The sequence below is a fragment of the Solanum stenotomum genome, unplaced genomic scaffold, assembly GCF_019186545.1.
Source record: "Solanum stenotomum isolate F172 unplaced genomic scaffold, ASM1918654v1 scaffold11069, whole genome shotgun sequence".
Classification (NCBI taxonomy): domain Eukaryota; kingdom Viridiplantae; phylum Streptophyta; class Magnoliopsida; order Solanales; family Solanaceae; genus Solanum; species Solanum stenotomum.
In genome coordinates, this window is record NW_026021380.1 from 36723 (window position 1) to 55047 (window position 18325).

Here is an 18325-nt window from a genome sequence, read left to right on the forward strand (position 1 = left end):
AATAGTGAGCCAAAAAGCATTATGAAAATGACTTATACATGATAATACAAGCATCACTTCTTTGGAGGAGAAATTTGTGTGTTAATTTGTAGAATTTGTTGTCAAATCTACCAAAAAAAAGGGAAGAAAAGGAATTTTATTCAAAGATTAAATGTCTTGTTGATAGTAAGTTTTTGTTCTTGAAATTCTAAGGAACATGATTCTTCAATAGTAGTCACCTAATTTTTTTTTTTGCCAAACTTATATTTGAAGTGGCATTCGATACCTGCTTTGACACTCTCTACTAATTCAAATTAATGCTGAGAAACTCCACTTTGGGAGAGTAAAGAATTTTTCTACCAAAGGCGACTCTAATCCACTTCGATTCTTACTAATACATGCATTAACTTATCTACTATTGTCTTCATATAATATAAAAATGGAAAAAGATTCAAAAATGCCCTTTACGTATTAGAAATGGTTCAGAAATTCCCTCCTTACATCTTTTGGATGAATATGAAAAAATCACATATTATTTTCGTTGTGCTGAAATTTGATCGCACTGGATGTTTCTGGCAAGAACAATCAAAACTCGTGAACCTTAGGTTAATAGCTCAATGCTCTATCAACTGAGCTATTTACAAACGAAACGATGTACGTAGTAAATAAGGATTGATACTGAAAAGAGACCGATTTCCCTACTTCTCATCACACTTATGGAGCGCTGCTTTGTATGAGGCTCGTAAGAACTTAATGGCTAAGCTCAAAAACTATAGGCAAACACACGAGCAGCAAAGTTCTGAGCTCATAACAAGCTGAACGGGCTCGTATAGTTACAAACTTGTCAACTAAGCAATAACCATTGATTGAATCCCAGAGCTATTGCATTATTCAATAGTTAAAAGTTATCATACAGTCTCAAATCCAGCAAGTTCAATCAAAACATGATAGACAGACAGTTTTCTTAACCTATAACACAGTTAGCCCCTCATTAGATATAGGGGAGTATTTGCCATATGGTTGAGTCATCAAGCATTTCGTCGATAAAGATGATTAGATTATGATTAATTTAAGCAGCTGCTTGAGGCATTTCAGATTCCTGCTGTTGTTTCCACTGCTCTGGAGTGAGCGCTTTTGTAATAGAGAGAGCGTGGATTTCCTTCATCTCCTCGGCCAGTGCACCATTAACCATTCTGTGCCTCTCAAGCAATCTTTTGCCTTCAAATTGTTCTGTCACGATGACTATCGAGAATTTTGCACCACATCTGAGAAAGAACAAGTCCAACGTAAGAAAAGAGATCCTAAAAGAATGGAACTTCAACTCCATGCATAAGAACTTACCCCCCAGACATATCAATCACTTCCTGTTAAAAAAAAAAAAGGATCAAAAGAAATTGTTAGGTACTTTTACTATGCAAACATAATGGAATAAATAAAATATGAAGGTTTTTCAGTGTTTGGTAGAAAAATTAGAACATAATAAGTAATGGAGTAGTGCTTTTGACTCTCCAATGATCGCCAAGATGGTGCATGAAATGATCAAAGAGGAATTAATCAACACACTCATTTGACCTGTGGAATTTTAAAAGCAAAGCACTAATGCTGGTGACATTTTTGTTCCAAGTGATGGCCTTGAAATGCATAAGTTGGGTTAGAAGCAACTTTGCCTTCCAATGTGCATAATTTAAGCCCACCTCAGATGTGTGTTGTTTTTTATGAGTGCACAAATCTACCCTTATCCCAAAAAAAAAGTGTGCACACCTAAATCAAACCCAGGAACTACCACATCCAACGTTATCTTCAATTAAACATTGACTAGGAAACTTCACTGGCTTTCCAGGATTATCATAGAACTCCAAGTATCTCAACCCTCAAGAATAGGAGGTACAACCAAGAACATCAACTATGCGAGCCAAAACGTGCAGATAAAAATATATAAGCAAATGATGAAAAGCATTCCTATTCGGTTAATAAATAACTATCATAGAGAAGGATAATAGACAAATAACTATAGCATGCCCACAAACTGCTGAGGTGACGAAACAAATTTGCGGCTTTTATACATCAAAGTTTACATATTATTTATCCCATATGAAGATCCTGTGCTCCAATATACATATGATCAGTGTCTGCTGGTTATGTGAAACAGGATATCAACTTCAACGATGTTTTGCCTCATTAGCCCACATTCAGTGCTTATTTCTTAGTTATGCTCCCCGCAAACTCCTACGGTCATACCTCTCTTAAACCTGACATAAATACTGGTTCTTTGCTTTCCTTCTCGTTATTCTTTTCCACTTGAGAAAGTGTCGTTAAAAGATAATGCCTCAAATTGAGTAATGCTTGAAGCTTTTATTTATATAGCACCTTTATGTTTAGAGATTGACATACACTTAATTAGATACAAAAAGAAGATCTACAACCTACATGACAGGCGTCTCTCTTATTGACACAAAATAAAGGTAGTTCATATATGTATTCCAGGAAAAGAAAAGCTCTAAGGTCCCTCAATGCTTTAAGGTTCTTCCACCTAGCCCTTAATGTACCTGAAATCTTAGTATGGCATCTCTTATTGACATAAATAATAGGTAGCTCATATATATATATTCCAGGAAAAGAGCAACTATCTCAGGTACCACAATGCTTTAAGGGGTCATTTGGTTTAGAAGCAATTTATACGGGAATTAGAAATGCATGGATGGCAATGTAGATATTGTAATGTAGGGATTGAAATGCAAGGTTAAGGTTATAATACAACAACTGTAGTGGAAGGATTATTTATTCAATGGATGTTTGATTTGTTATACTAAAGTGCATATTTAAAAATATTTTTTTTATTCTTTTGACAAAATAAATATTGGATACCACATGAATTGTTATTTTTGTCATCTTATAATTTTACTCCATGTTATACTAATCCCACATTCTTATTGCACATTTTATCTTGCAGAAAATAATATATAGATACCCGCAACTTATGAGGAAATCAGTTATGCGACAAGAGAAGTGGAAACAAAAATTGTACTATAAATATCCTAAATTTTATGTGGAAAGGAAGAGTGAAACCAAACATTATATTAACACTAAGGGGTCGTTTGGTAGAGTGTATTGGAGAAAATAATGCTTGCATTAGTTTGATGTATTACTAGTACCTTGTTTGGTACACTTTTCTAACCTATGCATAACTAATGCTTGTATTAGTAACACACTCTATTGTGTATTGAAGAGTGTATTACTAATACCATCTATTTCTATGCATTAGTAATGCAATGGGTTCTAATGCATGCATTAACATTATTAAAGACACAATTGCCCTCAAAAACTTTTTTTACATCCTCTCCACTATATTTGTGGAGGTATTTTTGTAAACAAATATTTTTTATAAAAAAATTATGTAATGCATAATATTTTTAGTACACCAAACCAAACATTGCATAAAAAAAATCTCATCATATCTAATGTAAGCATAACTAATACAAGCATTACTAATGCAAGCATTACTAATACACTATATTTTGCATTATTCTTATACACTACCAAACGACCTCTAAGTTGATGTGGAGATCACTTTCTCCACTACTCCCAACTAAATTTCACCTAAGTTCCTTCCCCCAACCATTGATGTACCTGAAATCTTGCTATGACGGTATATGCTCTTGAGATAAGGACTTATTAGAGCACCTTTTTAGAAAACACTTCAACAAGTTTAGCTCCTTTTTTAGAAAATCATTTAGATGTTAAATGTTCTAACCCTGTTCATTTCCAAGACTGGCAATTTATGGCTAGTGATCAAAATCAAGGAAAAAGGTTCAACTTTATCACTGAATATTCGGTTTGTCTTACATTTGCCTGCGTTTACTTCCCTTTCCGGTCCATGAAAGCCTCGAATCGCTAATTCCGTCCCATATTTTTCCCTCCCTCTAACGGATGTCTAGCATGGCTCTATCATTTTTCACGATAGAGCCAGTCAGCCAGGTAAACCAAATATACCCTGAACAATTGAAGAAGTCAAATATACCCTGAACAATTGATAAGGTCAAATATACCCTACGTGGCTAGACCAACTCTTTCAAGGTGGAGGGGCACATTTCAGACGAAAGATAATGGTGGGGGCTCCTTTGACCGGAAGGGTAAATAGAGGAAGGATATAATATAAATAAAAGTATTGGGTATATTTGGACCTTTTCCCATCAGGAAATGCTAAAAAATGAACTATATCTCACTCGCCTTTCCCTCACTTCAAACAGATGTACCATGGAATGTACCATTTTCACCTTCTTGCGCAAACGGCCTACTTGGTTGAGCTACTTGCTTAGACAACGTACTTGTTTGGACGTCCTACTTGGTTGAGTTGCTTATTTGACATCCTAGTTACTTGAGCTACTTGAAACAAGGGAGACTCACATGCTTAAGGAAAATTTATGACCTACTAGTCTAAGCAAGTAACTAGTAGGTGCCTACTTAAGAACAAAGGTCCAAAATGTAAATAAGTCAAGTAGTTGCATCACCTACTTAAGAAGGGCCCAAAGATAAAGGGCCAAGAGGTGGGTTATCGTGGGTAAGCGCAAGACCCATCTACCCCAGCCCATTAAGGGCTATATAAATGCATAAGTAGCTTCATGGGTCATTTACACTTGTAATAAATCAGCTTTCATCTCTCTCCCTCTCAATCACGTAAGAAATTAAGTTGGATTTCAAAAAGTTGAATTAGTATGTACAACAATTATGAGATTGTTTAGTTGTGTTTGTTTTCTGGTTAGTGTAAGTAGGATGCGCAAAAGACAAAGCTCGCCGTGGAGAATGACTATGGGAAGTGTGGGGGCATTTAAGACCACACTATCCACACTCTCCATGAGAGGCGGCTGCTTGGCTGCCCAAGTCCTATAACTTCCTTCACTTATTCCCTTTGAAAAACTTTCCAATATACTTGAAGTCAAGGAGGATAGAAGGTGATTTAGTGGACTGATTTTCTGGAATTGAAGAAAGAATTCAAGAACCCTACAGGGAATTAGGGCGGTTGTCTTACTTGAGAGAGATATGAGAGCTGGTTGTGTAATGTAAATGAAACCATAGAGTTGCTTGTACGTTTATATAGCCTTTAATGGGCTGGGGCAGATGGGTCTTGGGTTAACCCTAGACAGCCCACATCTAGTCCCATATCGTTGGTCCATAAGCTTTTAAGTAAGTGATAAACCTATTGCCCTTTATTCTTAAGTAGGTGATGCATCTACTTGACTACTTTAAATTTTGGCCTCTTTGTTCTTAAGAGGTGATGCACCTACTAGTCACTTAGACTAGTAGGTCATTAATTTTCCTTAAACACGTGGCTCGCCCTTGTTTAGCAAGTAGGATGTCAAGTGAGTAGCTCAAGTAACTAGGACGTCTAAGCAAGTAGCTCAACCAAGTAGGACGTCTAAGCAAGTAGCTCAACCAACTAAAAAGTAACAAACCCCATTAACTTATTTTAATAAACATGGGGCAAGTGATATAAGATATTAAATAAATTTCAGACTTGAGCCATTAATTATCAACAAAATATTAATTATTTAATATTAGCCATCAATTGAATAACTATAGTTAACAAATAGTCCAAAATACCCATTTAGAATCAATCGGAAGAGTCATTTATGAAATAGGAAGCTCAAGTACTCAAAATGACCTAGCAGGTCGTTACATCAGAGATACCAATTTACCCACCATTCGTCCCCGAACGGTCAAAAGAAAGGTTAGGGTAAGAAGGGGCACCCGACTCGATTAAAAAATGGATATCTTTTCTGCATAGCAGCCTCAGTCTCCCAAATGGACTCCTCAACCGGACGATTTTCCCACTAGACCTTCACAGAGGCAATCTCCCTTGACCTCAACTTGCGGACCTCTATATCTAGAATAGCTATAGGCTCTTCCTCATAAGATAGATTCTCATCAAGAAGGAACGAATCCCAGCGAATAATGTAGTTCCATCACCATGATATTTCTTCAATATAGACACATGAAATATCGGGTGTACTTTTGACAACCCCTGGAGGCAAAGCCAATTCATAAGCCATCTCTCCCATACGCTTAAGCAGTTCAAACGGCCCAATGTACCTCGGACTGAGCTTACCTCACTTACCACACCTTTCATGGATGAAACCTTCACCAACTCTTGCTCTCCCTCCATAAATTCCATGTCCCTGACCTTCCGGTCTGTATACTCCTTCTGCCTGCTCTGAGTTGAATGAATTTTACCTTCTAATGATTCCCTCAAAAGATCAGTACCCCAAGGTCTCACCTCAAATGCATCAAACCAACCAATTGAAGACCTACACATCCTCCCATACAATGCCTCAAATGGGGCCATCTCAATACTCGAATGATATCTATTGTAGTATGTAAACTCAACTAACAACAAAAACTATTCCTAATAGCCACCCCAAATCGTACACACGTCTACAACATGTTCTCAAAGACCTTGACACAATCATCAGGACAAATTTTTTCTCACATAACCATGATAAAATCCTAAATCATACTGGCTACAATCAGAAGTGAACCTGAACCAACCACCACACACTCATAATACATAAACCATCATAGATCTTATCAATATTTCCATTCTCACAACATAAACTTTCCACGAGCTTAAGTTATAAAAAATTGATCTTTAGACATCAGGTATTCATCAAGGGAGAATCAGACTTATTTAACCCAAAGAAGGAAATGATCAGGTGACCACCCATCGAGCGATACACCCGAGTATACAAAACCTCTAACAACATTATCGAAATGCTAGATTAGTAGTTGTGATTGTAGATAACCCTTAAGAATGGTAGAACTAGACACAATGGTCCCTCAAAGTTCGGGATATATACTCTCCATGAAGAAGCTAGAAATGTTGCCCAAATCATATGTAGCGCCTTTATTGGTCGGCACTCAGCATGAGACCGCCACCACATTTTGGCTTCTCCCTGAAATTGGTATGTCACAAACTCAACACCAAACCTCTCCCCACTATATTCATCTTATGAAGTAGCTCATGACAATCAACAAAGAAATCATAAACATCTTCATATTCAGTACCCATGTAAAATGGGGGTTTCAACTTTATGAACTTGATAAAAAGATCATGTTGCTCACTAGTCATTACATGCCCACAAGGAAACATGCCTATTACTATAGACGCATCCTCTCTTGCTAGTGTTGTCACTTCTGTTGTTCTAGAAATCAACTAAGCAAGCAATCATTGCTAGATTGACTATGGAATCAAAGTTTGTAGCTCTGCAGTTAGTTGGTTCTGAAGCTGAGTGGCTAAGAAATTTGCTAGTTAATATCCTTTTAATAAAGGACATGTTGTCTCTTGTGTCTATTCATAATAATTGTTCAACCGAAATTGCTACGGTAAAGAATAAATTTTATAATTGTAAGAGTAGACACATGAAATTGAGACATGATGTCGTTAAGCAGCTTGAGAGACGAAATAATTTTAATTGTTTATGTGAAGTCAGAAGTGAATTTGACCGATTCTCTGACTAAACTTGTGGGAAGAAAATTAATTCTACAAACCTCAAAAGAGTTCGAGTTAAGGCTGATATGATTGTCAATAAAGATAGCAAACCAACCTATGTGATTGGAGATTCCATGTAGTAGATTCATATGGTAACAACAAGTCAATATTGACTCTACGCACTAAAAGAGAGTGTTGAATTGATACTAATTGTGAGGATGAGTTTATAAACTTGTAATGAATTCATAGTCCTTAAGAATGGTGTATTTAAGGCAGTATACAATTGATGAATTCACCTATATGAGAAGTGGAGTGGGGCAGCTCTTATGAGATTTTGGCCAAGTCTCTAGAGCTCTCATGAATAATTAGGCACCCGCATGGCCTATTGGCACAAAACCATACTGAACAGCAAATTACGGAGATCGAAATGTAACTAACAAATTCTCTAACATACAATAAGAACTATTGGTTCATATAGTTAGCAAGATACCTGGTCAAAACCATAGTTAAACAAATTTGTGAAGCAATGAGTAAACAATGAGACATATAAAATGTGTTAGACTAACATTTATACTCCAACTCAGATGCAAAACCAAGAGTGTAAAAATTGTGACAATCTCTTAGTGCCTCTCGATTTTGTCAGTTCGGTTGGGTAGGGTGTGGAGAGTGTGTGGAATGAGGGGTCTTATATGCCCCCACACTTCCCATAGCCATTTTATATGGCGTGCTATGTCCTTTGCACATAGTAGTTACTACTTATGCTAACCAGAAAACAAACTCAGCTAAACGACCTCAGAGTTGTTTTACATAATTCAACTTTTTGAAATCCAACTCCATGCCTAATTCCTCACCTCACTCTTACACACTTCCCTTGAAGATTGTCATCTGTTGTGCTTTTGCTTCCCTGGTTTTTAAGCAATAAAACTCTTCGAAAATCCAACAAATACCAACTGATTGAAATTGACACCTTTAAGCACATACCAGAGAAGAGAATACTAGTGTACATGTTTGACAGATATTTAGCCTAAAACATCTTAGTCTCAAGCTTCCACATCAACCATTCAGCTGAGACTTCTCTATTTCTAGGTTTGGAAAAGTACCAAATCCAACAAATATCAACTTCATAGTACAAACCCCCAATCAAGGCAGATGAAAAGTTAGAATTTAAATTAAAATCTAAAACTGAAAAAGATGTATTTTTTGACCTATTTATCCATAATCTTCTTTCAACTTTTCACAACCAAAATTTCTACACGGAACTCCCAAATCATGATAAACCCAAGTTCCTGTTTAGTTGAGATTTCCTATCAAAACTAGTATGCACTCAACAAATTAAACGAACACACACACATATATAGGGAAGAATTTACCAGATGAGAAGGGTTGAGCTTTGCCGTCAATGAAGATTCTACTTGCTCCTTCGTCACCCCCATGATCTCTCTAACCCTTGCACCGCCCTTCTTTGTTACTAGTACTTTGTATTACAGAAGGATTTTGGAGCAAAATAGCCGAAATATTCTCTTTTATACTTTTATTCTCCTATAAGGATAATAATCTCGACATAATAATATGTAGAGTTACTTTACTTTAGGTTTGTTTAGGGATATTAGTTTGTGGGGGACTTATTTATCACTATATTTGTATTATAATATTGAGTTGAATTATTTTACATGTATTTATATTTATATATATAATATGACGAAATAACTAATTTTAGAAAATATAACTTAATATATCCCATCATTCATGTCAAACAACCCTTAAGCCTTTAAGATGATTAAAACTTAAAAGGGAGTATTTTTCGTCTCGATAAAAAATTTAAAGGTGAGTATTTTATCTTAATAAAATATTTAATAAATTTTAGAGGTTAATGTGATAAGAAATTGTTGAAATGAAGTGGACTTTCGAATATAAAAATTGTGAAATTAAAAAAATATTTTTATTTTTATTTTCAAGTTGGAAATAATATTTGAAAATTAAAATTGTATTTGAACATGAACATACATAAATTAGAACGGTAGTCTTTAAGAGTGATATGAAGTGAAAAGTGTGAAAACAATTTTGAATTTCAAATGTTGAAATTCAAAAAAATTACATCAATTTATGTTCAAACAGTTTTCCATAATGAATAGTGGAAATTACCCACGATAAAACAAACAATTTTATAACAATAACAAGAACAATTACATGCTCAATGAAATTTTACAAGTGAAGCCGGGAGAAGGTGTTGAAGGCACGTTATTAGGAGAGAAAGTAGATAGTGCAATGTTGTGCTGCTTAGGGTGACTGATGTTTGCAATGATACTAGTTCTATTATTGTAGTTCTTGTTTTTATCATTATTTATTATTGTTTTTAATAATTTATCCTTGTATATTTGTTTATTGTGTTTTGATTATCACATTATTTTATTGTTGTTTTGATTCCTCTCTTGTAGACTTTTCCTTGTTTGTCATATTCTCTTTATTGCCTCCTTTATATCTAAATTTATTACACTTGAACCAAGAATCTTTCAAAAGCAGCCCATTTTACGAACAATTTTATATGGGCGAAACATAGCAAGGTTAATGGTCCATTAATGAAAAGAATGGGGATCTTTGACGACAAAAAAAAAATAGCATATGTCCCAAGAAATCCAATTCGAATAAGATAAGCTATCACAATGAGGAAAGGAGAGAACAATGGAGGAGAAGTTATTTTTTTTAATTTTCCCTAAATACAATCAGTAAATAATTAACCTATGAATTAGTGACACAGAATGAATAGAGTCCGTCTGCTTAATTCATTTTCCTAGTTTTTGCAAAACCCATGGAATCTACTTGGCCTTGAAACAAGGAATAATACAAACATGAAAGAATTTACCAGTGAGTGAGATCACTTAAAAAGCACAGGTCAACTAGGATGGAGAATTTTCTCATTTTAAAGTTGTACACACTAGAGGCACAGCAGTACACGGTGATCAACGCGCGTACACACAAAAAGAGACAGATTCGAGTTAGAGCATGTTGTCAAATCAATTGACAGAGGACTGAAAATCAACTTTGCGACCAATCCCTATTTTGATAAGCAGATGCAGTTGTACATAGAAATATGAAAGTTGTTTCATCAGAGGCCCTATTCAATTAGGTAAACATATAAAGCACAGTTTACAAATATCGAAGGCCAGAAAGGACACAAGGATTTCAACGTTGTAATCATGTGTGCTTTGAAAAACAAATGTACTACACAAAATCACAGACCACCCTTCCCCCCACACAATAGTCGAGTCAACCAAATGTAGCGTGCTTGCAGATTTCATACACGACTATGCCTCTCCTTATCAAGTTGTCCGGAGTGGAGGAGACACCAGAATGACACCATCTCCACGAACAAATAGGAACGGGATGGTCCGTCTCGTTGCCTAAAACTCAATCAAGAGAATCAATGTCAGCTGATTTTGTAATCCTTAGTGTGCAGAAAGAGTAGAAAATCATGCTTCCCCAACTAACATAAACATACACACAACTACTCTTGCAAAAGGCAATCCAAAATAAATACATTCTACTAATGGCGGCAGATCTAGGATTTCAACAAGATGGGTGCACTACGATGAATAGCGAATAAGGATTTAAATTTGATGGCTTCAACCTTTTGATTCTTATTGCCAAAGTGCACAAGTACTTTAGGACCCTAGTTTAAAGAATAGCTGAAATTCATGAGGTGCATGCACACACATAACCTTCTCGAAACTTCAGATGGAAAAGGAGCACCTATCTTCTAAGAACTAAAGTTCATTTCAACATCTGAAGCCATAAACACTTGCAGAGTTTACAGCAATGGACTTGGCTCCTTATCTTTTGCACACAAACCAATCACCGAGACAACTGTTTCTACTCTTCCTTTTTTCTTTGGGGGGNGCACATACATGTACCAAATTTCCTGCACCGCATAGCTCTCCACATGTCTTCCTCATTAACTTCCATCCTAACCATTAATCTGAATCGACCATTCAAAACTTCTGGCTATTTCTACAATAACCCAATTCCTCTCAGTACATCTCACTCTACCGTACAAAAGGAAAACAAAAACAGGAGAGAACAATGTCCTCTTTCTCTCAAAAAGTAAATCAGGCTGACTCTTTTGTTCACCTGGCACACCCAGGTCTGTGATGACCTGATATGCTGTGGATGAGATCTGAATCAGGTATTGGCACATACATGTGTTCTCTGGCCTTCTCTAGCATGATCCATTCTTATTTTAGACAATTCATGTAACATACGAGGAGAACATATTGTTTCCATCTAGCCATATAACTCATTAATTTACACTAGCCACGTGAAGGAAGCAATGCTTCGTAAAACGTTCTATTTTACTTGAGTCTTGACTAATGGGCTCCGCCCTCCACTTCTAAATTAGGTTTCTACTTCATGAGGTATACAAAGAATAGACCCAGAAAGAGTTTCAAAATTGCCTTTCTATTAAATAGCTAGCTACTACTTAAACAATGTTTTTTAACAATGGTGGTGTCCAAGGCTAATTCGTGCGCACCTTGACTATTCAAAGTACTTGCAATCTCCCACCAGCATAGGTACAGGACAACTCTATCCACCAAGGCTTAGGCAAATGGAAAGAAATCGCCTAATGTCCTAATGTTTTTTCTCTGATGGGATTTTTTTTTTTTTTTTTTGATTTGCACCGGGTGTCCGAGTCTCTTTGAGCCCCGACTAATCCCGGGGGTGATCTCTGATGGGATTTGAACCCTAATCTCTAAGGTTTTCACCTACTTCATTGACCTCTAGGCCACCTCCTTGGGTGCTAAACAATGCTCTATCTACGCGGAGACAATAAATTGTTTCACTCTTTCTTTCCTCTTTCTCAAGTACCCCTGCAGCATCACATTAGAACCGCGCAGTAACTCCCAGCTTAGGAACTACTATTACATTTTTCAAGACCCAAACATCTCCTAGTGAAAATACCTTTTAGCAGCTTAAGTTGGAAAAAGGAATTTCCGTGATACATCTTTCGCCGTAGATGTTTCCAAGTACATAAACTGCCTCATAAATCTTGTGTACACCAATCATTCACTGGTTTCCAAGGGGGGGTCAGACAAGTTAAAGCAAATGTCCCTTGGTATGAAAGAAATCATTGTGCATCANTCATGAAAGGACTAAGCACATTGAGATTGACTGTCACTTTGTCGGAGAAAAGATACTCTCAGGAGATATTGTTACGAAATTTGTGAAGTCAAATGATCAGCTTGCAGATATCTTCACCAAGTCCCTCACAAGTCCTCGTATTAATTACATCTGTAACAAGCTAGGTACATATGATTTGTATGCACCAGCTTGAGGGGGAGTGTTAGAATAGAAATATGTACATATACTCCTACTTAGAATAGGAAGAAGAATAGGAATAGGAATCCTAGTTAGAAAAGGATTTCAATGTATTGTCTATAAATAGGGTCTCAATGTAACAATTTAAATACACAATTCAATAATATCTTCCCCATATATTTCTCACACACTCTTTCTTTCCTCTTTCTCAAGTACCCCTGCAGCATCACATTAGAACCGCTCAGTAACTCCCAGCTTAGGAACTACTATTACATTTTTCAAGACCCAAACATCTCCTAGTGAAAATACCTTTTAGCAGCTTAAGTTGGAAAAAGGAATTTCCGTGATACATCTTTCGCCGTAGATGTTTCCAAGTACATAAACTGCCTCATAAATCTTGTGTACACCAATCATTCACTGGTTTCCAAGGGGGGGTCAGACAAGTTAAAGCAAATGTCCCTTGGTATGAAAGAAATCATTGTGCATCACTACTGAATACTATTGAGGGAGAAATGAAGAAAAATACAACAGAGACAATAAATTGTTTCACTCTTTCTCAAGTACCCCTGCAGCATCACATTAGAACCGTTCAGTAACTCCCAGCTTAGGAACTACGATTACATTTTTCAAGACCCAAACATCACCTAGTGAAAAAACCTTTTAGCAGCTTAAGTTGGAAAAAGGAATTTCCGTGATACATCTTTCCCCGTAGATGTTTCCAAGTACATAAACTGCCTGATAAATCTTGTGTACACCAATCATTCACTAATTTCCAAGGGGGGATTAGACAAGTTTAAGCAAATGTCCCTTGGTATGAAAGAAATGGTGGAGCATCACTACTGAATACTATTGAGGGAGAAATGAAACAAAATACAACAGAATAGGTGGCCGTCAAAGCCAGCTTATTGTACAGAGCACTAAGTATAGTCCACTTTCCAACATATTACAACCCAGGGTCTGATGCTAATTGGAACGATGTATTGCAATGACCAGAAAAGGGGAGAAGAAATATATCTTAATTTCAAACCAAAAAAAAAAAAAGAGAAAGAGAAGGTAAGAGAAATAAAGCATACCCGAACTATCTCTTCATATGTTTCATCATCAATCTCAACTGTGGTCACAATTTCTTCAACATCACCTAGAATCATATTAAGATGCTGATCATAAGCCTGAAAAGGAAACCACATGACAGCTTAGTGTCACCACACAAGATTTTTTTTTCAAAAGTAAAAAATTATTCATGTATGCTTGTAAATCAAATTGAGTTTTTGGAACTTATGATGCGTGTGAAATTAACAAGAATCAGAAAACAAAAACAAATTATAGTATCCTTAAAGCAGAGCAATAGCAAGATAATCCCCTAAGACCATAACATAGTTCAGTAATTTCCAGCAACATCATGTAATTGTTCTTCAGCATTCTTTGGTATTGCAACAACTTGACAATAGTCTTATATTTTTTTCTCAGGCCTAAGTGACCAGGCAAAACAGATATTTGAAGAAACAGGCAAACAAGAAACACAATCTTCACTTAACATGCAGGTTTATGGTATTTAATCTAATGCCTTTCCGCCTGCAAGTAGGGTTCGTTGATGATCGAAACAAGTCACTGCTTATTCCCCTCTCACCATTATTTGTCAAAGCTTTCACGCCCATCCATCTACAATGTTGACACTGGGTAAAGATGCTTTTACATATTTGCTCTGATGATAGTCTAGTTTTACTTTATCTGTTAGTTGCTTCCTTTCACAGATAAGGTCTCCTTTCCTGCGTCTACTTATTTCCTTATATTCCTATTTTGCAGACATTTTATTATTCAAGAGATAATGACAAATGGAAGTACTCAAAGGCTTTCTTATCAGCAAAATAGGCATTCTGCCTTACCAAATTATTTCTTACACCCACATGAGAGTGATCGTGCTGTTTTCCTTCTACTATTTTCATTCCATGTAAACATTTAGTGACTCATAACCCCATCCGAGTAAAAAGAAAGAATGCCTCCCTTGTTTTCTACTGAAATGCTAACACTACAGAAAATCACATCCTATCATGCAAAAAGAGATTTTATAGAAAAAATAGAATACAATTGTCCATATCTCCCTTCACCTCCAGCCGCTTAAAGATAGTCCTCAGTTCCTGTAGACTGCATATAATCTACATGTGTTTTATGTATTAACAGCATACCAATACATTACATAACTTGGTCATGCACAATAGTTGAAACCCGAGATCTCCCCATGTTTATATTACTTGATTGAATAATGACAGTGCATTAATATCTTTATACACCCTCTTTCCTATTCTTCATCAATTAGCACCTACCTATTATCATATTCTTTAATATATTGTTTCCGAAAGAATATTTGGTATGTCTATATTCTTGAGAACTTCATATATAACATGAAAAATCAAACCTTTAGAACACATAGTACGATATTGGCATACACTTCGAGTCATCCTCAATTTCCTACCGTAATAACACTTCGCAAGAAATGCAAAACAGATAATAGAAAGAGTGAATGGACATAGCAAAAAGAAAAAGGAGAAAAAGAGAGGAGGGATCTATCTAAAAAGAAATAAATTTTAAGGTTTTATTACTTTTATTTAAATATTTTATAAAAGTAAAAGAAAGTCAAAGACACATTAATAGCAGATTTATTAACTATTATAACTGCTTAATTAATAGATGTAGAAAATAATCAATTACCATTATATTAAGGTGTGAGTTTGGTTGTTTGTTGCTTTTAAACAAAAATAAGACTGCTACAGCTACTAGGAATCAAACTTGCGTAACTAGGCCATTCAGGAACGCCTTCAACCATTGAGCTACCAATAAAGTTAGTGCAAGGGTATGCAAACTTTAATATATAACCATATTAGGTAGCATTTATAGGCGAAGGGGGTCCACCTGACCACCCTCAGCATAACGTAGCTCTGCCAGCCTAGTGGTTGATGGGCCAATGCTTGAAATCATATCCCATCAATTCATTGGCTTCTGCCCAACTCATATACTTGTGCTCCGTCAATTCCTAATCCTTCCATTTCAATTTGTTTCCTGACTTTACTTTTTATTCAGTTTTAAAAAAGAATAGCTCTTTCTTTATTTGCTAACTCCTTAATTTTAATTTTCCACATAATGTTTAAGACCACAAGGTTAAACAGTATTTCTTTATGCATTGGCTTCTGCCCTACACATATAATTGTGCTCCGTCAACTGCTACTCAGTCGACTTCAATTTATTCGTCTTACTTCACTTTTTAGTCAGTATTAAAAAAAAAATACTCCTTGTTTTGGTAACTCCTTAATTTTAATTCTTCACATGCATGTTTAAGACCAGTATTTTGGTATATTCAACATATTTTAGTTCAATACAGCAAGATTATATTTTCATTTTCTTAAACTCTGTACCAAGCTAAAACCAGTCAAACAAATTGAAACGGAAACCTGAACATGAAAGAAAATTGAAAACAAAGAAAAATCATAAACCCTAGAATACGAAGCAAAAGGGGTAACAGGTACAACACAACTTACCACGATCAAAACTTAAAAAACTACCAACGTGCATCAATGTAAGGCTCAATTCTACTATTCAAACAGATAAATTATCAACAAAAGGATAGAACAAACAACGGCCAATAGAAATTGGGGGAAACAGTTAACATACATGAAGTTTGCCACGGAGTTCTCTGTCGGAGCGGAGCTTAACGTAGATTCTCTCGTCAAGACTAAGCCTTATGAGATCCAATGGCTCCTTCACTGTGCTCTCCTCTTCACTTCCCATGGCGCTTTCTCTCTCTCTTTCTGTGTAAATTTCAAATGCGATTATTTGATTGTATATTTTAGGGCTCTTTTCCCTAATTATAAAAGTATAATGAAGTGGGCCGGGTTAGGGTGGCTGGTCGTTTACAGGCCCTACCAAAGTTATAGTGAGTATAAGCCCATCTAAGTTCAATGGTCAGCCCAATTTAAATAGAAATCGAGACTTCTGATTAATGAAGGAGCAGACTCAGTCATCTAATACATCATATCATTTGATGTTAAGATGGAAAATTATGGTTCTTGGGTTTCTTGTTTCAATTTATTTATTTTTGTTATTTATGTTCGGAGATGATTATATTCTTGTTTGAATTTATATATACATAGTATATGTTTTGATAATTAACAAAATGCAAGAAATGTATGATACGATAGATAAGTTGTTGGAATGACGACAATCCTTTTGATTGATCAATGCGTCTGAATTGTGCTTAGATGCTATATTAAATTGCATCAATCTTCGAGAGAAACTAACATATGGGTAGGCTTACTGTTTCGATTCACTCAATGTGATATGGGACACGATAAAAATTCACATGTTTTAATAGGAAATTAAAGAAATCACATGAATATAGTATAAGATTGTCTTTTCTTGTTGTCATAAGGTTGATCGTTGAACAAGGTAAATCCAATTAAACCCAACAAACATGATATCCCTTTAAATTGTGCAGCCCTTCTCAACAATTTAGATATGTGTGCCAATTGTTGCTATTGGTATTTATTGGATTAGTATATCTTTGTAAAATTATGTGAATTCGAAAGTTTGTAATAACATGCCATCATAAGTATTTAATTTATTTATAAACAAAACATAGAGATATGTGATTTACTGACTCGTCTTTAATTAGGATATCCTGATATATTATGTATGAACTATAATATGCATCTCACTTGGTAAGATTGTATTAGAGTTTGTGCAAATTTTGATAACGCTCACAAATTGTGAAGTTTTCATGTTTATGAAGAAAAAGAATTAAGAAATTTAAATTGTGTGACTAAATAAAATTTCAATTTCAAATTAGCCTAGTTTCAAATCATATTAAATTACTTGAAAACATGATGAGAGTTATCTTTTTCATTGGATTTTTGATACATGATTTAGAGATTCAACTAGTCTAAACTCACATAAAATGTTCTACTTTGATCATTGGGGAATGAAATGCCCTTTATTAAAATAAACTATATACATAGAATTTGCACCAAAAAACTTCTAATTAAATATGAAGAGTAACTAACTTACACCACTTTATCAAAACGAGAGTTAATATAATGGAACGACCAACCCAAGATATGTTTTACTTGTATAGTCAATTACTCCCTCAATTTCATATTTATTTGTTCATATGACTAAAATTATTTTTCAATTTACAAAATCAAAATAAAGTTAATTAAAAATTTCATTTTTCTTAAATTAATTCTTTATGAAATTATAAATAAATAAAGTTTTACGAAAGTTCCTTCCTTGTTAGTTTTAATATTGATAAATAAGACACATAATTAAATTGTGTTTAGATAATCATTTTTATTCATAATATTTTAAAGAGCACGTAAATAAAAAAGTGAACAAGTAATATGAAACGGAAAGTGTGTTAAGAATTGTATTTGATACGTTTAAAAGTAAAGCGTGTGGGACAGTATGCAAGTTACAACCACAGATTCACTCCAAGTGGTTGATAATTGGTTCAAAGATAATTACTTCACTCTTTGGCAAGTTTGAAAATGACACACATACTTTAGA

At 35.2% G+C, this 18325-nt stretch overlaps 2 protein-coding genes across 2 annotated transcripts; both read right to left on the reverse strand.

The window, feature by feature from the left end:
* Nucleotides 1-818: 818 nt before the first annotated feature.
* Nucleotides 819-8991, reverse strand: LOC125849828 (protein BOLA2). Its single transcript, XM_049529796.1, has 3 exons — nt 8833-8991; nt 1321-1343; nt 819-1244 (listed from the first exon to the last, which is right to left on the reverse strand). Exons 1-3 carry the CDS (start codon nt 8893-8895, stop codon nt 1049-1051), a joined length of 282 nt encoding a protein of 93 aa, XP_049385753.1. The 5' UTR covers nt 8896-8991; the 3' UTR covers nt 819-1048.
* Nucleotides 8992-10554: 1563 nt separating this feature from the next.
* Nucleotides 10555-16631, reverse strand: LOC125849819 (sm-like protein LSM3A). The gene is made up of 3 exons (XM_049529788.1): nt 16436-16631; nt 13846-13941; nt 10555-10860 (listed from the first exon to the last, which is right to left on the reverse strand). The coding sequence occupies exons 1-3, from the start codon at nt 16550-16552 to the stop codon at nt 10780-10782; spliced, it is 294 nt and encodes a 97-aa protein (XP_049385745.1). The 5' UTR covers nt 16553-16631; the 3' UTR covers nt 10555-10779.
* Nucleotides 16632-18325: the final 1694 nt, after the last annotated feature.